This window comes from Danio rerio, chromosome 6 (genome assembly GCF_052040795.2).
Source record: "Danio rerio strain M-AB ecotype USA chromosome 6, GRCz13ab, whole genome shotgun sequence".
Lineage (NCBI taxonomy): Eukaryota > Metazoa > Chordata > Actinopteri > Cypriniformes > Danionidae > Danio > Danio rerio.
Genome location: NC_141026.1, coordinates 59,544,204 through 59,558,993, shown reverse-complemented (window position 1 = coordinate 59,558,993; position 14,790 = coordinate 59,544,204). Strand labels below are relative to the sequence as shown.

At 39.4% G+C, this 14,790-nt stretch overlaps 1 protein-coding gene across 11 annotated transcripts in view; it reads left to right on the top strand.

Annotated features, from left to right (window-relative positions):
- itcha (itchy E3 ubiquitin protein ligase a) overlaps window positions 1–14,790 on the top strand; it is a 51,734-nt gene that overhangs the window by 12,690 nt on the left and 24,254 nt on the right. For 6 of the 11 annotated variants that reach the window (XR_015492459.1, XR_015492460.1, XR_015492464.1 and 3 more), the window contains 7 exon segments: window positions 151–275; window positions 2,962–3,093; window positions 6,229–6,277; window positions 6,726–6,898; window positions 7,212–7,401; window positions 10,296–10,391; window positions 12,429–12,603. Coding sequence is in view for 5 of the 11 variants with exons in the window: in XM_087254811.1 (XP_087110937.1) it covers window positions 151–275; window positions 2,962–3,093; window positions 6,229–6,277; window positions 6,726–6,898; window positions 7,212–7,401; window positions 10,296–10,391; window positions 12,429–12,603 (940 nt within the window). In the remaining 6 variants the exon portion in view is untranslated. 11 annotated transcript variants of the gene reach the window in all.

The window sequence follows — 14,790 nt, the reverse complement described above, 5'->3', positions numbered from 1 at the left end:
GGTGTAGATGTCCTGGAGTGAGGGAAGCTCACCTCCGACTACGTGTCCAGCAGTTTTACTTTTAGTGTACTTTTTACTGACTTAAAAAAGTACTTTTTAGTGTTGGTGTATAATAATAACAGCACTTCTCTGTTGATCTTATTCCTTTAGGATCGTCACTCCTTTCAGCAAGCTAATTTTCCGGGTTTGGAGCCACCAGACACTAAAAGCGGACATTTTGCTTGGCGTGGCCAGTCTGGAGGTCAGCGAGACCTTAAAAGCCAACAACATGAAGAGTGAGTTTCCACATTCTCCACATCTGCAAATCTAACCTTCTGGTCTGGTATATGTGTGCGCTCAAGTCTGATTTATTGCCTCTTAGTAACAGAGCAAGGCAGGTGAACTGACTCATCATATCAAACAAAGGGTCTTTTCAGAGACTATGATCATGTGGGAGTCATGTGATGTGAATTTCAGCAGCGCATATTGAATGAGTGCAATCAGAAAGCGCTGAGTAACCCAGAACCAGCTTACAGTTTCCTTTTCCTGTGACATTATCAAGTGTCACCGTGAGCTTGTTTGATTAGTGGAGCCAATTTAGCTTTTCAGGTCATCCTCTGTCAATATGAGCTTGATTAACTTTATTTAATTGATATTTCGCTTGTGTTAAAACATGCTGAAATGATATTAAATTAGTAATAAATTCTTATCAGTCAGTACTTTGTACTAAATATTTATTTTAGGCATTTCAGTCAAGATATGGTTCACCTGAAAATGAAAATGTACATTACAAGTAAAACAAATGCGGTTAAACCAAAAGAAGAACTTTTGAAGAATGTTGGTGAGCTTAAAATGTTGGCTGTGGAAGACAATGGTTATTGGTTTTCAAAAATCTTATATAAATAAATATATTTTTTGCCTTAAACAGAATAAAACAGGTTTGATGAAATGCGCATTTATTTCAACCCAGGCTCATTCTGAAGACGTAGCCCTATATACATTTCTGAAGAGTGCCAAAATCGTCCCAGGAGGTACTTTTTTGTGCAGTTTTTGTTTTTGCAAATCCACCATAGGCCGCTGTGTATGCTTTTTGAGATACCAAATTTCTCTCGTGGGTGCCATTCGCGCCTGCTGTTCTCATGTAAATCCACCAGAGGCTGCTGTCGACTACCTGACTGACTGACTGACTGACTGACCAATCAACTGACCCACACTCCTCTTATTAAATCCAACCAATAGTGTTTTCAAAAGCACCGATTGACCAGAGCTCACTGACTTCGCTAAACCCAATAGACAGTTTTATAAAGCAATCCAGAAAAAGAAAAGCCCTCGCGTGATTTTTACCACATTGTGTCCCTGTTATTTACTTGTTTATTTTATTTTTTGGCTCTTGGCCTTTGTCTTACCCCCCTTTCTGGAACAGGTCTTTGCCAGAATCGAACCCCGTCATCATAGTCAACTCCTTTCTGCGTTTCATGTCCGCTGACGTACATGCCGAACTACTAGTCAAACTGGTAACAGTGGGAAAGCTGTCCACACGGAGGTAAGCGATCAGCTGGTAAGAGTGAAAAGGAGTGGTGTCATGCCACCCTGTAGCATTCGTTTTAAAGATGTATTCCAGCCATATGTACTTCTGGCTAGATAATTCGCGATCTCCAGAAATGTATATAGGGCTATGTTTTCAGAATGAGCCTATGTTGTTATTTTTCCCTTTCACAAAGCATTTTAAAAAAATATTTTAAATAATACCGTGGATTTCACGGATTGTGAAAAGTCTTAAATTTATTTATTTTCTTGTCGGCTTAGTCCCTTTATTAATACGGGGTCGCCACAGCGGAATGAACCGCCAACTTATCCAGCAAGTTTTTACGCAGCGGATGCCCTTCCAGCCGCAACCCATCTCTGGGAAACAAAAGTCTTAAATTCCATAGTAAAAAAGAAGGCCTTAATTAACCTTGAAGCGTTTTAAATCCACAATTTAGTGGTCTTAAAAATGCAATTGAATCCACCACAAAGAAGATTTTGTTTTCGTTTTGAAATCTACTTAAAGCTCTTGGACTATCATCATGCAGAAAAACATAGTCAGAACTAAAGTCCATTTATAGTCTTTGGCGGAACCCAATAAAATACACGCTCACTGGGATTATGTTTACGTAATAGATGAGATTTCGCTTGCGTTAAGATAGTTTACGTTATTATAGCTTGTAAAATCTGCATCAACCTGGTTTATTATTAAACAAAGAACTACAGAAGCAATGAATGACCAGCCAAGGACCGAAACCTGTTGATATTTCTCATGACCAGCTTGACTATAACATTTAACATAGGCTCATTCTGAAAACGTAGCCCTATGTCCTCTCCTACAGAGAGGAGCTGCTCATACTGACAAGGTTTCAGTCTGGCGAAGAACTGTTCTAGAAAGCAGGTAAGACAAAAACAAAAGCCAAAAAATAAAATAAGCAAGTAAATAACAGGGTAAGAATGTGGTAAAATCTGAAAACCTGGTAAAAAAATCAGACGACGGCTTGTCTTTTTCTGGATAGCTTTTCAAATCATTGTGGGTTGGGTTTAGGGAAGTGGATAGGTGGGTCAATCGGTGCTTTTGAAAACACTATTGGTTGGCGAGTCATTCGGTCAGTCAGTCAGTAAGTCAGTAGGCAGCAGCCTTTAGTGGATTTATGTGAGAAGAGCCGGCATGAATGGCACTCGTGAGAGAAATTTGAGGTCTCAAAAAGCATACACAGCATCCTCTGGTGGATCTTCAGAATGAGCCTGGGTTGATAAAGTTGGTCTTAAATTTCATTCTGTGTGGTATTGAAATGTCTTAAATATAACCTGCCGATAACCTGTAATATTTTTTTAAATCTTCTTTATGCACCAGAAAACACATGGTCAAAAAGTGCTGATGCTGAATTCAGGGCTGTTAAGTTTACATGTGTAATATTCTGTCCACAGTGTTGACTGTTTGTGTGTTTGTCTCAGTCTGTGAGGTGGTGCAGACGCTGCAGTTGAGCTCAGACAGAGGGCGCTCGGAGCAGGTTGGAGATCTGTCTTTGTGTCTGGATGGACTTCAGGTGGATGCAGAGACTTTCGCTTCAGAGGAACAAAAGCACAGTGAGAACTTCATGAAGAACAAAAAAGCACAAATTCTATGTGGTTTTACTGTATGTCTGTTTACCTTTTTTAAAGTAATGTACTTGCAGTGTAACTATTTATTTAACTACTGAGTAATATTTAATAAGTATTAATTAGTTAGATGTACTTACTATATGATTGGGATTAGAATTGAGTTAGGTTAAGGGTTAGGTACATGCATAATTCATTGTAATTACTATAGTAAGTGCATGGAACGTGTAACTGCGGTGCCTTAAATTAAACACAGTGTTTGCGGGGTCTTAAAATGTCTTAAATTCGCTGAAATATTGACTTGTAGGTCTTAAATCATTTTAAATGCATCTTAATTTTCCAATGTCCATGTAAAGCTACCCAATTAGGCCAACATCTGTATACAGTCACCAGCAACACATCTCATTAAACTGTTAACAATATGTTTCCTCAAAATAACATTTGTAAGTCCTCCATGTGTTTATAGACCATATGTGGTGAGGACACTGACCTGGACAGACTGTTGTACATTTAGTTTATTATAGTTTTCAAAGATTGTCAAAGAAAAGTTGAAACAAATGTATGAATTGTTTACATGTTTAAAAACACATTATTTATTATTATTATTCAGGTAATTTAAGTTTTTTTTAATAGGACAGGTAAAAATCCTTACAGTTTAGCTTATGTATAAGTCTGAAATTTCATTCATAATGGTTTTAAATAGGCCTTAAAGGGCACATAGTTTACCTCTTTTTTTATGATGTAATATTAGTATTAAGGTTGTTCTGAGTGTGCCAGATTAGGTTCAGTTCAACACACAGTTCAGATGTTTTTATTATAATGTGTTAAACAGTGTCATGTTGGGGGCGTATACACAGCATACTGTTTTAGGGGCGTGTTGCTTCACAGTTTCGGCTTCCCGCCCAACGTAACAAGGGGGCGGAGCCAAGAGCTCCCACGCTCTGTGTTTACAACAGACAGATAAACAGAGAGAGAAGCTAAGCTAAGCTAGTATCAGCATTCCGCTGACTCGGACACAGACCAAGCAGAGAGTATAAAGTCATTTGTGTCTTTGTATAGTCTCGGTGTACAAGTGCCGAGCTTTTACACCGAGACTACAAACCACACACACTGAACTTAACTTAACACTTAACTTTGACTGAGGCACCGAATGCGCCGCGACACGGCACACCAGACACTCAGTGGCACGGCAGAAACATGAAGTGTCCCGAATCGTCACGCCACGCATTCCAGAACTCCAAACACAGGCCTCCACCAGGGCAAACACAACGGCGCTGGGACTGCCGAGCCACTGACCCGAAGCTCAGCCGCGTACACCCTGACAGTAACCCACACACAGAACTCCAAAATGCTCGGCGGTGCGCCATGCAAAAGGTACAAGCAATAAATCCGATTAGAGCGATAATGTGGAGAATATTGATCTTGTGTTGAGCACAATGAGCTTTTCATCTAAAAATAGAGCAAGGGTGTTCCTTTAGTGATATCGCTTTGACTCATGTTGAAAATGGCGGACGTGCAACAAGAAACTGAGGATATGATCGTGACGCGAGGCTGTCAATTAATATTGGTGGGCGGGGGGAGCGCACTCCTATGTAAAGTTGCGGTCGCTCTGAAAACCGCTCTAATTGTTCGACCATTTTTATGTTATTAAATTGAAAAAAAGGACTGTGTGTGTTTATTTCACCCCAATATGATGGTCTATACACTATATACAGGGCTTAACATTAACTTTTTTTATCACCAGCCACAGTGGCTAGTAGTTTTCCAACGTTACTAGCCACTCTGCATTTTCACTAGCCACAATTTTGTTGTTGGGAAAATATTTTTATATGCATAAATATGACTCTGACATGCTAAAATTAGTTGATTTAGATTTTGTGGCATGTCCACATGCCTCCTCGTTCATTTCACATTTTGTGTGTCGTGTATGAGCAAATGAGTCATGGTTTCATAGTGTTATACTGCAATTAGTTTTTATTTCACATATTTCACAAAATTAAGGATTTACCTAATCTCTTACCACTCCAAACAATAATTATTTCTTTGGCACAAATTTTAAATGTGTCAAACAAGCTAAATATAGCTGTATACTATAATTTTTATTTAACAAAACATTTCTTTTAAAAAGCCAAAGAAAAGCAATCGACTTTTAAAAATAATTATTGTCATGTATCACAAATACGCCCAGTAATTTGTCCTCGCTAAAGATCTCTCAGATCACCAGTTAACTACACATAAATGGAGAGGTAATCTCATATCAAAGCAATATTGTTGTAAAAAAATGATAATTAAACCATATAAGCAAAAATAAACGTAAGCAAAAGAAAGCAGGTGAAAAACATACTGTGTAATAATGAAAGCATGATCACACGGTTAAGGCCAATTAATAATCTGTTCAAAGCGAAAGCAACCGGTGCTGCTTACAAAAACACATATTTGGAGCTCTTAAAAGCAGCAACACTGTGTGTGCATAGCATTACTTTTTTGCCTGACTATTTGAAAGAGATCCAATTACAGTTGCATTCCAGGCACGGTTGCTTCAAGGAAGGAAAAAGAAGCGTGCACGTGCTTTAAACAGTCATGCGCATCACATCAGCTGTTAGCGCGAGTGATCATCCTCTCATTCCGTATTCATCTGCTTTCTTCTGCTCGCACGAATGCAATTTTTTTTGTTAGTCGTGCTGTTATTCCATTCTAAGATCACATTTGCACGCATATTGGGTCATCCTCATAGTTGAAGTCTGCTTTTTTAGAAAACCACAATTTAAATATTATTTTCAACCAGCCTAAGTGGCTAGTGGGAGTGACTGTCTAACCCTCCAAAGCTGAAATCTACCCGCATTTGGCGGGTTGGCGGGTGTTAATGTAAAGCCCTGACTATATATACACACATGTCTGGCCAAACAGCTTGAAAAGTAGATTTTTCACCATATGTACCCTTTAAAAAGTCTTAAATGTGACTTGATGAAACCTGTAGAAACCCGCATTAAAAGGTACCGTAAGATTTATCTCATCCTAACTCGTTTAGCATGTTTTAACAACAGTTTACAGATTTACATTATTACACTGAAATATAGATTTACTCTACATCAATTTGATCTGTTTTTTTTTTTTTCATCACAGATGCTGTTGTTAATGGAGAATCCAGACTGAACGGGGATGCCATAAGAAGGTAAAATAAAGATTTTTCCACTCTGTTTTGCCTATTTTGAAGAAATACCATCATATTATTTGCAATAAGAGCGTGAATCTTTCTCCTATTGAGTTTCTTGGTGAAATGAGTTTTTCAGACCGATTCACTCTGTGTACATTTTATAGATCGTTACGCAAAATATGTATTTTTAGATGTATTTATTTCTTTTATATTATGCTTGACATCTATTGATGTTAAGTAGCTCTTGTGCAAAAATCTACTACTGTAATTACTTTTAAAATCAACACTTTACACACCGTTACATGATAATTACACACTGATAATGAACTGTGAACAAACATAAAATTCTATTTGACTAATATTTACATAAATTATTAAATGCTTAAATATCAGTGGTAATTAATAAGACCTCATTGTTTATATTGTTTGCGGCAGCTGAATTTTGTTTGTTGTGTTGTTGTTGCAGTCGAGACTCTTCTCCATCTAGTGACATCACTGACGATGCGCCTTTGCCCAATGGCCATGCAGTGGGAAGCTCCGCCTCTGCATCTCCATCCACTGGGGCTTTGAGAGCACCGCGTCCCCTTCGACCCCAGAGACCACCGCCTGCTTCACCACATAAACATACTTCCTCCACAGGTAGAGGATGTTTTCTTAGCAGTTTAAATAGGATCAGAAAAATGTAGATGTTTTCAACTAGGGTTACCTGCGTCACGTGTATACCCTAAGCTTATAGACATACCTTCCAAGGCGGTTGCTCAGCAGCCATATATTAATAAAATTATAGCGCTTCATACCAAACTTTTTTTTAATCGATATTGACAATAGTGTTCAGTCAGTAAATACTGATACCAAATTTATCTCCTAACCCTACGTTATATATTGTCATCGTTTGGCAAAATGAGTTTAGTCCAGGCTGAGTTGTCTGATTACTTTATTGTCGTATTTATAGCATCCTCTACTGGCTCGACTCCCACTCACGGCAGCAGCGCTCCCAGTCCAGAGATGTCTCCACGAGTGTGTGTGAATGGAGAAACCGAGAGTCAAGGGTCAAGCTCGGGCTCAGGCTCAAATCAGGCACCCAGAGCCAGTCCAACACCACCCAGAGCTCCAGCCATCACCAACGGCCCTCTTCCTCCAGGGTACATCAGACAAATACAGTCTAATACAAGCGCTTATTAAATTCAGTGTGTTTACTTCTTCATCAGTTTGGATGAGTTGCTTTCTAATTTAATTGTTATATTTAGTTGACAGATCTCCTGTTGCATGTCAGAACGAGAATAAAAAATTTACTGTGTAAGCAGGGATTTAGCTATTAGCTGATAGATTTAGTATTAGGTTACTTTAAAATAGTAATTGCATCAATAAAATTGTATTTCACTTGCTTTTATAATGACTCTCTGAAAAGTAACTTTAATTTAATAAGTACTTAAAAGTAACTTTATTAGTTGACTAAATACTATAAATCCACATAAATCTTAACACATAGAAATTAAACTCTAAATTCTTTTAACTTCAGTCAAACTGTATTTGATTTGTAATGTTAAGTTTAATTTGTTAATGTAATGGCACTTACATTCTAAGCAATATATTAATATACACTCACCGGCCACTTTATTAGGTACACCTGTCTAACTGTTCGTTAACGCAAATTTCTAATCAGCCAGCAATGCGCCTTAAAGGGCACATAGTTTACCCCTTTTTTATGATTTAATATTAGTATTATGGTTCTGAGTGTGCCACTTTAGATTCAGTTTAAAACACAATTCAGATTTGTTTATTATAATGTGTTCAAAAGTGTCATGTTGTGGGCGTGTACACAGCACGCTGTTTTAGGGGTGTGTTGCTTCACATGAAAATTAGTTTCGACTTCCCGCTTACCGTAACAAGGGGGCGGAGTCGAGAGCTCACCCGCTCAATAGACAGGCAGACTGAGAAGGAGCAGGAGTGAGAGGATCAGCATTCGGCCGTACATGTACGACTCGGATACAGACCAAAATCATCAGTACAAAATCATTTGTGTACTGAACTAAACTCTATACAGCCAAGTTTTACAGCCAACTGTGTTCTAGTTTCAAGTGCAAAGCTTTTACACCTAGACTAATAACCACGCACACTCAATAAACTTTGACTGAGACACCGGATGAGCCGCTCAAAGCCGTGACACGGCACAACAGACACTCTCTGTGGCACGGCAGAAACATGAAGTGTCCCGAATCGTCGCGCCACACATTTTAGAACTCTAAACACAGGTTTTCATCAGGGTGCACACACAACGGTGCTCCAAGTTGGCGGCTGTCTGCGTGCACCCCAACAGAAACTCACCCCCAGAATTCCAAAATGCACGGCGTTGCGTCAGCGTTGCAACATGCAGAGCGGAGCTTCTGGTGTGCGACCTGCAGGCAAGTTTGTTGTTTTATTTCCAATGGAGAGATGCGCACATGAGGCAACGCGCTTGCACTTTTCCAGCTGCACCTAAGATCACAGGGAGCTTCTGTGATTGTGAGAAATGCGAACAGCTGAAGTTTAAGGTAGACTCAATGAAAAGTACACGTTTGCAAACCTACCTAAAGTTACAACCAATAATTCCGATTAGAGCGATCAAGTGGTGAATGTTGGTCTTGTGTTGAGCCCAATGAGCCTTACATCTAAAAATAGAGCAAGGGTGTTCCTTTAGTGACGTCGCTTTGACTCACGCTGAAAATGGCGGACGTAAAACGACAAACTGAGGATTAAGGGGCGCGTGCCTATCAATCAATATTGGTGGGCGGGGGGACCGCACTCCTACGTCAAGTTGCGGTCGCTCTGAAAACCGCTCCAATTGGTCCACCGTTTTTATGTTGGTAAATTGAAAAAAAAAGCACTGGGTATGTTTATATCAGCCCAATATGACGGTCTATACATTATATATAAACACATGTCTGTCCAAACAGCTTGAAAAGTAGATTTTTTTAACCGTAGGTGCCCTTTAACACACCTCCTTTTTTAGACCAGAACACCTATGGGTGGAAATACATTTGCTATTTAAACAGCGAAATTGACTGCAAAACATCAAATTGACTCTTGCTCCGAGCTGAAACTAGCAAATAACAATTGTCTCGCGCCCTGCAACGATTGTATGACAGGGCCCTCTGTCTCTATTAGAGGTTTCAGTAGGGTTAAAAACACTATAGTATTTACTGTAAATTACTATAGTATATTTTCAGGTGGGTGTCTGACAGCTAAAAAAATTTATCTGGTCGCAGATATCGCAGCCTCAGTTACTTTTTACCTCACACTTTTTGTTAACATTTATTATTATTTATTTAGGATATGCATTTTCATATTCTGACTCCACTGCCTCTTTATTATGTTGTTAAAATGACTATAATTAAATATAATATATTATTAAGAATGAAATATCGTGTTCTTTGGAACAGTGTACTTGTATTATGCAAAATATATAGCGTACATATATTGTCATTCTGGCATTATATAATAAGTGGCATAAAATGGCCTTTAAATCAGTGTTTCTTAACTGGTGGGTCTCGGAAACATTTTCAGTGGGTGTGAGTGTGTGATAAAAAAAAACAACAAAAGTTTAAAATTTAACTTATTTTGCTTATATCAGACTTTTATTTTGAAATGCACGTGCGACAACCGTCCCATTTGACATGTGAAATTCCAGTGCAAGTCGGACCCCGAATATGTAAAGTGGGGATTTACATATATATAAAAATTTGGGTCGCGGCTTGATGACCATGTGAAAATGTGGGTCCCATGGCCAAACCAGTTGAAAACCGCTGCTTTAAATGACAATAATATTGTTTATCGCAATATATTGAACAACAAAAAATAGATGCCATGACAGGCCTACCCCTCTGAATTTATTTATACAGAACTGTTTAATTTATTGACAGTATTTAAAACAAGTAAATTATAAGTAACATTAACAATATAACTGCTTATATCATTTTTAAGTTGAAAAGTAATTGAATTGAAGAATCCATCACATATGTTGGCTGTATTGTATTTTCTTCTTTGTGTTTTCTCATAGCTGGGAGCAGAGAGCGGATCAGAACGGACGCGTTTACTATGTTGATCACATCGAGAAAAGAACCACATGGGAAAGACCTGAACCTCTGCCACCAGGGTAACCAGTGATCCTCAGAGGTTGCTTTTCAGTTTAACAGATTCATCAGAGTTGTATTTTGCATACTAAACATTACATATTATGTGCATATTAAGACACTAATATACATACTGAAGAGTTGCTTTTAAGCCAGGTCCAAGCTCTCAAATAATTACGTTTTAAAGAGCATCTGAGCAATGAGTAAATAAAGACAGCAAAAGGATGTGCGATAATAACAAATAATGAAATCTTGCTATTATTTGCTGGATATTTCTGATCATATAATCATTTAATATGTTTAATATGATTGTTAAAAATTTATTTAGCTTTTAGCTTTATTTGTATAGCGCTTTACAATGTAGATTGTGTCAAAGCAGCTTCACATAAATGGTCATAGTAATTGGAACAGTGTAGTTCAGTTTTTAGTGTTTAAGTTCAGTTCAGTTTAGCTCAGTTCAGTGTAGTTTAATATCATTACTGAGAGTCCAAACACTGAAGAGCAAATTCATCGATGGGTAGCTCTACCGATCCCAAACCATGCTAGCTAGAGGCGACAGCGGAGAGGGAAAAAAACTTGACCGATTGGCGAGTGAAGAAAAAAAAAAACTTGAGAGAAACCAGCCTCCATTGGCACCACCATTTTGATTTCTCCGCTGGCCAAAAGTCTTGTGCAGAGCTGCAGTCTCAGCGGTGGAGGCTGGATGCTGGCCTCAGCGAAGACTCGTCTGTCCCTGGAGCATCACTGGAATCAGTTTCATGTTCTCCACTCCTCCATGACCAGCGCAGCAGCTGCTCAGGACACGGCCTGGTCCCGGATATGGAAACCTTGGGATCATCTCATCGCTGGTCTTGGATCCAATCAGTGACTCCACATAATCTGAGGACCTCGGGATGAGTATCCCCAGGTGGAAATGGAGAATAAAGAGAATAATTAGCATAGCTGCTGTTCATAGTGTACATGAACAAGATGCAGAAACTTGTGTGGAAACCCGCTAAGTGATGTATTGAGTGTATGCTTTACTAAACAGATAGGTCTTTAATCTAGTTTTGGACTGGGAGAGTGTCTCTTAGCCTCGGAGTGTAGGAGCCATAAAGGAGAAGGCTCGACCTTCTTTACTCGACTTTGCTATTCTAGGTACTACCAGAAGCCCTGAGTTTTGAGATCTTAAAGAGCGGGTTGGATTGTAGCGAGACAGAAGGTTGGTTAGATAAACAGAAGCTCGATTATTTCAAGCTTTATAGGTAAGAACGAATATTTTAAAATCAATACAAAACTGAACAGGCAGCCAGTGTAAGGAGGATAACATTGGGGTGATATGATCATATTTTCTAGACCTGGTAAGAACTCTGGCAGCTGCATTTTGTACTAATTGAAGTTTGGTAATAGATGATGCTGGACAGCCAGCAAACAGAGCATTACAGTAATCCAGCCTAGAAGTCATAAAGGCATGGAATAGCTTTTCTGCATCTGAGATGGATAGCATACTTCGTAATTTAGCAATATTTCTCAGATTAAATTATTTGTTCTAAAACCGATTTATTTAGGAACTAAACAGTAGAGTGTTGATTAAGACAAACAAAAGCCTTTGTGCAGAGCTATTTTTGGTAATGAAACTTAAAAGCGACATTGTATTTGCGCTGATATTCTGGAAAACTGCACTCTTGCTTGTCGAATTATTGATCTGCATATCTTGCAAATATTGTAAATAAAGTAAGTAAAGTAAGTATACTTAAAGTGGTAAGTATATTGTAAATATTGTAAGTAAAGTAAGTATTTGGTGTTTAATTTGTAATTGTACTTAGTGTGTAATTATGTATTTATTTATTTAGACAGAAAGTTGGGCAACGCTGCTTGTATAAATGTCGTTTAAAAATTCACACATTGTTAAAGCAACAATTACCATATTCATTTAGCAGGCGGTAAATATCACACACTCCTAAAACAGCATTTAAGCTTACTTTAAGTCTTTATTTTGTTACTTTTATTGATTTTCATGTATTTTGTAGACATTCATCATCACAATGTTATTTAGAGAATGCTGTGTGTTTATGCTGTAGTTGGGAGCGACGTTTAGACCCAATGGGCCGTGTGTATTATGTGGATCATATAAACAGAACCACCACATGGCAGAGACCCACGCTAGAGTCGGTGCGCAACTATGAGGAATGGCAGAACCAGCGCAGTCAACTTCAGGGAGCCATGCAGCGCTTCAACCAGAGGTTCATCTATGGCGTGAGTTCATGTGGAGTAGACATTACAGCTGTGGCGAGAAAAAAAAACTGTTCAAGAAATCAGTGCTGAGGTTTTCAAAATGCATTGCTGTTCTCTCTTGAATTAATTCTGAACTTAGTTTTTACCAACAAATGGCGCTGTATGCTTTACAAACAGCCAAACTCTGCTTGCATCCAATTGCTTACAAATACCACTTGAAACTAAAACAATTATTAATAAAGTTAGGAAACGTTTAAGCAAATTACAAGAGTGTTCATAGTGAGTTGTTTTTATATTAATCACATGGCACAGAAGCCAATTTTCATTACTCAGGCAAAGTACAAGCACTTTTCATTGTGAGCAATTGAGTTCATGGTTAAAGACCAGCATAGAGCTTTATCTGCTATTTAAAATTAGCCTAGAGTGGCATCTGCTATTAAAAACTAGCATAGAGTATCGTCTGCTGTTAAAGAACAAGTCTAGAGCTCTGTTTGCGGTTTAAAACTAGCCTAGAGTGTCATCTGCTGTTAAATAACTGTCTTAAGCGCCGTCTGCTGTTAAAAAACTAGCCTAGAGCTCTGTTTGTAGTTTAAAACTAGCCTAGAGCGCCAATTGCTGTTTAAAACTAGCCTAGAGCACTGCCTGCTGTTAAAAAGTAGCCTAGAGCGCCATCTGCTGCTAAAGACCAGCCTAGAGCACCATCTGCTGTTAAAGACTAGCCTAGAACACCATCTGCTGTTAAAGACCAGCCTAGAGCACCATCTGCTGCTAAAGACCAGCCTAGAGCACCATCTGCTGCTAAAGACTAGCCTAGAGCACCATCTGCTGTTAAAGACTAGCCTAGAGCACCATCTGCTGTTAAAGACCAGCCTAGAGCACCATCTGCTGTTAAAGACTAGCCTAGAGCACTATCTGCTGTTAAAGACTAGCCTAGAGCACCATCTGCTGTTAAAGACCAGCCTAGAGCACCATCTGCTGCTAAAGACCAGCCTAGAACACCATCTGCTGCTAAAGACCAGCCTAGAGCGCCATCTGCTGCTAAAGACCAGCCTAGAACACCATCTGCTGCTAAAGACTAGCCTAGAGCCTGTTTGCTGTTTAAAACTAGCCTAGAGCGCCATCTGCTATTAAAAACTGGCATAGAGCACCATCTACTGTTAAAAACCATCCTAAAGCACTGTCTGCTGTTAAAGAGTAGCCTAGAGCGCCATTTGCTGTTTAAAACTAGCCTAGAGCACAGTTTGCTGTTTAAAACTAGCTTAGAGCGCCATCTGCTGTTAAAAAAACTAGCATAGAGCACCATCTGCTGTAAAGAAACCAGCCTTGAGCACTATCTGCTGTTAAAAACCATCCTAAAGCACTGTCTGCTGTTAAAGAGTAGCCTAGATTGCTGTTTAAAACTAGCCTAAAGCACCGTTTGCTGTTTAAAACTAGCCTAGAGCGCCATCTGCTGTTTAAGAATAGCCTAGAGCACCATCCCTACTGAAAAAAACAGCTTAAACCAGAATAGGCTGGTTGGCTGGTTTTAGCTGGTCGACCAGGCTGGTTTTAGAGGGGTTTTGGCCATTTCCAGCCTGGTTTCCAGCCATTTCCAGCCTGGTCTTAGCTGGTCGGGCTGGGAGATGACCAGCCAAAACCAGCTATGTCCAGCTTAAACCAGGCTGGTCAAGCTGGTTTTAACTGAACTTAGCTGGTCATTTTCCAGCCCGACCAGCTAAGACCAGGCTGGAAATGGCTGGAAACCTGCCTGGAAGTGGCCAAAACCCCTCTAAAACCAGCCTGGTCGACAAGCTAAAACCAGCCAACCAGCCTAGGCTGGTTTAAGCTGGATTTTTCTGCAGGGATCGGCTGTTAAAAACTAGCCTAGAGCATCATCAGCTGTCAAAAACTAAGCCTAGAGTGCCATCTGCTGTTAAAAACTAGCCAAGAGCGTCATCGGCTGTCAAACACCAGCCTAGAGCACCATCTGCTGTTAAATACTAGCCTAGAGCGCCAACAGCTGTTAAAAACTAGCCAAAAGCGTCATCGGCTGTCAAAAACCAGCCTAGAGCACCATCTGCTGTTAAAAACCAGCCTAGAGCACCATCTGCTGTTAAAAACCAGCCTAGAGCACCATCTGCTGTTAAAATATAGTCTAGAGCGCCAACTGCTGTTAAAAGCTAGCCTAGAGCGCCATCTGCTGTTAACCACTAAGCTAAACTTGATTCG